The sequence below is a fragment of the Alosa alosa genome, chromosome 16 (assembly GCF_017589495.1).
Source record: "Alosa alosa isolate M-15738 ecotype Scorff River chromosome 16, AALO_Geno_1.1, whole genome shotgun sequence".
NCBI classification, from domain to species: Eukaryota; Metazoa; Chordata; class Actinopteri; order Clupeiformes; family Clupeidae; genus Alosa; species Alosa alosa.
Window position 1 is genome coordinate 17,665,620 of NC_063204.1, and position 5,000 is coordinate 17,670,619.

The window sequence follows — 5,000 nt, forward strand, 5'->3', positions numbered from 1 at the left end:
CGCCGTGGAAAGTATTAAAGGGGATTGGATCAGGTTCTGTTCTCCCCCTCTCCTCACCTCTCCTATTACCCCCCTTCCTCTTTTTTCTCTTCACCCCACAGCTCTGCAGCTGCCTTCATCTTCTCTTGGGCATCTTGCATCATTCTCCTTTGTGTGTGTGTGTGTGTGTGTATGTGTGTTTTTTTTTTTTTTGAAGGGCGTATATTAATTGCCATTCCTCTAAGTAGAACGATCTGGAAATAAGACCACTGCTTTTCCATAAAGTCTGTACATTAGATGACTTGATTGGCTTTGATCTACAGGTTACGCCGGGTCCGCATTTGTTTTGAATGTGCAACATTGAATTTGGGGGGGGGGGCACAGTTTAACCTGCTAATTCTGCCTGTCACTCAAACCATGCGAAAGCCAGAATCCTTTCCTGGACCTGCTGGCCCAGAGTGCATCTACAACATCAAGTAGCAGAACAAACCCATCATGCAATACCACTGCTCGCAGACTGACCCCAGACCTGAAAAAGATCGTAAATCAAACATTGTATACCGATGACTTCCAACTGTTCGAATGAAAGTAGCGGGGAAGGGAAACTCGGGGCAGAGAGAAAACTGAAGGGGAGAGAACGGGGAGATTGAAAAATCATCGTCCAGCAGCTTTTTCGATCGGACAGGCATGAAGGTGCTGGCAGGGGCCCGCGCCTCGCGTAGCGACGGAGTTTGTGGAAAAGCATGGTTTTCATACAGCCTGAGCATCTCCGCTCGCTGTCTGACCTCTGTGCGGAGAGAGAGAGAGAGAGAGAGAGAGAGAGAGAGAGAGAGAGAGAGAGATATAGAGAAGAGACTGACAGACAGACAGACTGACTGACAGACATGAAGAGAGAGACAGCGAGAGATGGTAGGGGTCAGTGCTTTGAGAAGCTCCACTGATGGACAGAAGGGGAGATAGATCACATTTCTGAAGTGCCGCACGAGTGAAACTGAAGCAGGTATGCCTGGGGAAGGGGCTGCCTCGAGACTGGATCTGCACCAGTTTCGGCCCTAAACAGAGTAACTGTAGAAGAAATGGCAGATTTAAAGGATTTGATTAACCCTGGGATGAGGGTAGAGGTTTGGGTTTTATCATCAGTAGGTCCTGGATAAAACCCAGTGAGGAAGCTGATGGCTAGTCTTGTTTTCATACCTGACAAGCTTTTGACCAGTGTGTTTCTCCTTACTGCCTCTCTGCTGTGGTTTTCTGTTATATTACATTTTAATTTCACTCGCTCTGATCTGGAACTGCATGGTGGAACTTAAGCCCAGAGGGGCTGGCTTGTATTCTGTGTGTGAAGCAATGCATATACTGTACCAAACCAAACCTCTTCTCTATGGATAATCTGTCCAAGACTTGCTATGTGGTGATGTGTGTGTGCATACATTACCTTTTTGTGAAAGGTATTTTTTTTGTCTTTCCACAGTTTGAAGTCTGGGGTGAAGTCACGGGTAGATGAATCCTGAGAGAAATATTCCTGTTTTATTAAAAAAAAAGTCCTTTGATAAAGACCATCGTAAAGTACACAACAAAATTAAATCACCTCTAACACAGAACCAACACACTCACCATCACATATCCTCTCTGTGTTAACCGTGGGCTCATTTTGATGTTGATGTTGATGTCTGTGTGTGTGTGTGTGTGTGTGTGTGTGTGTGTGTGTGTGTGTGTGTGTGTGTGTGTGTGTGTCTAAAGTGGGCCTGAGGAGGAGTTTTCGGCTGAGCCGGAGGGATAAGAAGACAAACAAGTCCATGTACGAGTGCAAGAAGAGTGACCAGTACGACACGGCTGACGTGCCCACCTATGAGGAGGTAGCATCCTACCGCCGGCAGCATGGTGCCAGGCACAGACTCGTGGTGCTAGTCGGTAAGAGTGTGTTGGAGTACTGTGTGTGTGTGTGTGTTTGTGTGTTTGTGTTTAAGTACTGTGTGTGTGTGTGTGTGTGTGTGTATGTGTGTGGTCTTGAATGTCTCTGTGTGAATCCATGCATGTGTAGTTTAATCTCATGTGTGTGCGTATGTGATTGTGTGTGGGTGCCAGCTCTCATCTCAGTCCCAGCGAGTGTTCTCCACCCAAGGCCCTCCTCTGAGCGCTAACCCAGAAACGAGCTCCCGCCTTGGGACTCGCCAAATGCCTGGTCCCCACCAGGGCCGCCGGAGTCAACAGCCCCAGTCTGGGCCTTTAATTCATATTTAGTGCCTCTCCGTTTTACAGCGACCCGCTGCAATTTGGGCCCCCGTAACTCTTTTGCTCATTCTTTCCCCCCCAAAGAATAGTTAACACTTATTTTCAAGGGTGCGTCTTGTGTGAGTCGTCGTAGCCGCCGCCACAGCAGGCAGCATTTACAAAGTGCGAAAGTCTTGAAAAGAAATTAACGAAATTTATTTTCATTATTGTGAGGGGAGGAGGGGGGAATCAAATTGCCAAAGTATTGTGAAACTCGAGCGCCGCTGAGAAACGTGGAAACGTGCACCTCATGCATCTAAATCTCCGAGATCGATGACTCTAATAGAGCAGCAGACGAAGTGGAGCACAGGTTGTACAAACACAACATACCACACAGAGGAAAAAGAAAAGACGAAAGAGAGAGAGACCCCCCCCCCCTCGAGTCCAAACCCAGTACAGACGAGGGCACGTTGGCGGGGCTCGGGCCGAGCCAAAAAATCTGCGGCTTTTGATCAAGTTAATGGCGTCCTCCGCTGGAAGTCTGAAAAAACAAAACAAAAAAAAAACCCTCGATAAAGACGGCGGAGCTCGGGAAGGGTTTAACATGAAGAGGCAGGCCAAATCGCAGGCCCCAGCTGCAGATGGACATTGGCGCGCGCTCAACTCTCCAAATCAAAGTCCCCGCGTGGTAGATGAGAAACCGCTGAAATGCATTTAGTGAACCCGAAGCCAATTTAGCAGCGTGTCATTCAGACTCCATATCCCTTCCCTTCGCCTTTGGTCCTCTACCAACATCTTGTCCATGAGCCTCCATCAGTCACCCCCACGGAAAGTAATTACGGCGGCAGGGAACTTTCACTACATGTTCGTATATCATATGTACAGGATGTGTGTATGTGTGTTTTGGGGGGAAATAACTGTATGTGTGTGTGTGTGTCGCGCGCTTCTTTGCTTGGCCAAAGGTGAGGTTCAAGTCAGTGAACGTTCTCACTCTCTCCTCACGTTGTGGTAGTACCCCACAGCCTGGTGTAGCCAAGGCAGCCAATGTATGGACTTCATCATGCCTGTCGGTGCAGTGCCTGTGTGTGTGTGTGTGTGTGTGTGTGTGTGTGTGTGTGTATGTGTGTGTATATGCTCACACTCCTAATTAGCCTGCCTTGTTTCCTTGATGACATGTCACGATGCCCCCCACCTTCCTCATCTCTCCCGCACTCATTCTCATGCTCTCCTTCACTCTGTCCATCTCTCTCCACTAATGTAAATATTTTTAATTAACTCTCCTAATTTCGCTGGACAGCAGCGCCATGGTGTGTGTCACACCCTGGCCGGGCAGAGAGGGCCAAGGAGAGCTCTGCTTTATGTTGTTATTCCAGCGTCGTTGTTTTCACTTCTCTGCCAGGTTCTTCTTCTCTCTCTCTTTCTCTCACTCTCTCTCTCTCTCTCTCTCTCTCTCTCTATTTCTCTCTCTATTTCCTTCCTCCCTCTTTCTTTTTGCCTGTCCAGTGCTTTTGTTCACTCTCTCCAACACTTCTTCCAGGCCCTCAAAACATGGCAAGTTATCGTTGCTTGGCGGGCTTTAGCTTGGCCATCCCGCTGTTGACTTTTTTATATTTTTTTGCTTTTCAACGAAATGCATTCTTCTTCTTCTAAAATCCGTCGTGGACCTGCGTGAAGCTCTCACATGGCTAGACAGAGACCCCCCACCCACCCACCCACCCACACACACACACACCCCACCCCCGCTGCGGTGAGACCATCCCGGGCCAACAAAATGTCCCAGTCATCAAACCAGCCTTATCACCGCTGGCCTCCCCGCGATCGCTCCGTCTCAATCGCTTTCCCAGATGAATCAAGATCTTATCCTTCCTCCCGCTCCCCAGTATTAATCAAGTAGCTGCATTAATTCAATATGCATATGCACGCTCGAGAGGGCAGGCGGCCGCTGGTGTTTCTTGTCTAAATGGAAGCAGGCTCATCTAGCGGTCTGTTTATTTCCTCAAGACTCACGATAATGGCCCAGAGAACATTCCGTAATTCCAGCACTCTTACATGAGAACCCTCTGAGAGTTATTCTCCTTAATGGAGAGTTATTTGTACAGAGAAATCTTTTTGCGAGGATAAATTGAAGAGAAAAGGGTTAGGAAGGGAAGGGTTTTGAAGAATTGCTCGCAGTTTCTCTTGGCCAAAAACACTTCATAAGCTCAAAACTTAAAAAGTAAGTCAGACATTTGGTTTAAGGATTTCGCTTGATTGCACTCACCTGCTCTGTGCCAAGCGGAGGCCATACCCTCACACCTTAAGGCAGCCCAGGGTGGAAGGGTGATGGTCAGGGCAACAGCTGATGCTGTGAGGCGTGTGGCCCAGGTCTCACCCGTATCAGGGCCACGTCCGGTTCAGTCAGCTGCTGCCCACTGAGTCACTGTTCATTTCCTCCCCACTGCAAGCAGGCAAGCAGAGGCCAGGCGAGACCTGAACCCGAACACACTCCGAGCAGTTCACACCTTCAACCCAGATCCCCCAGGCAGGCCAGGCCTGACACACTCCTCGTCAGCTGTGTGTGTGTGTGTGTGTGTGTGTGTGTGTGTGTGTGTGTGTGTGTGTGCATGTGTGGGTGTGTATCGTGAGTAAGGCCTCCCACATGCAGGTGGCCCCTGTGGCCTTCAGCTTTAACTGCATCTGTCCGTGTCCAACACACACACACACACACACACACACACACACACACACACACACACACACACACACACACACACACACACATGCACACACACACACATACCTCACCTCTCTGCCTGGAAGCTATTAAGCAGTTG

General features: G+C 49.0%; 1 protein-coding gene across 1 annotated transcript in view; it reads left to right on the forward strand.

Annotated features, from left to right (window-relative positions):
• The window catches only part of mpp7a (MAGUK p55 scaffold protein 7a), a 125,427-nt gene that overhangs the window by 99,353 nt on the left and 21,074 nt on the right, over positions 1 to 5,000 (forward strand). The window contains exon 13 of the mRNA XM_048267030.1: positions 1,717 to 1,887. Coding sequence (XP_048122987.1) covers positions 1,717 to 1,887 — 171 coding nt within the window. The remainder of the gene's footprint in view (positions 1 to 1,716; positions 1,888 to 5,000) is intronic.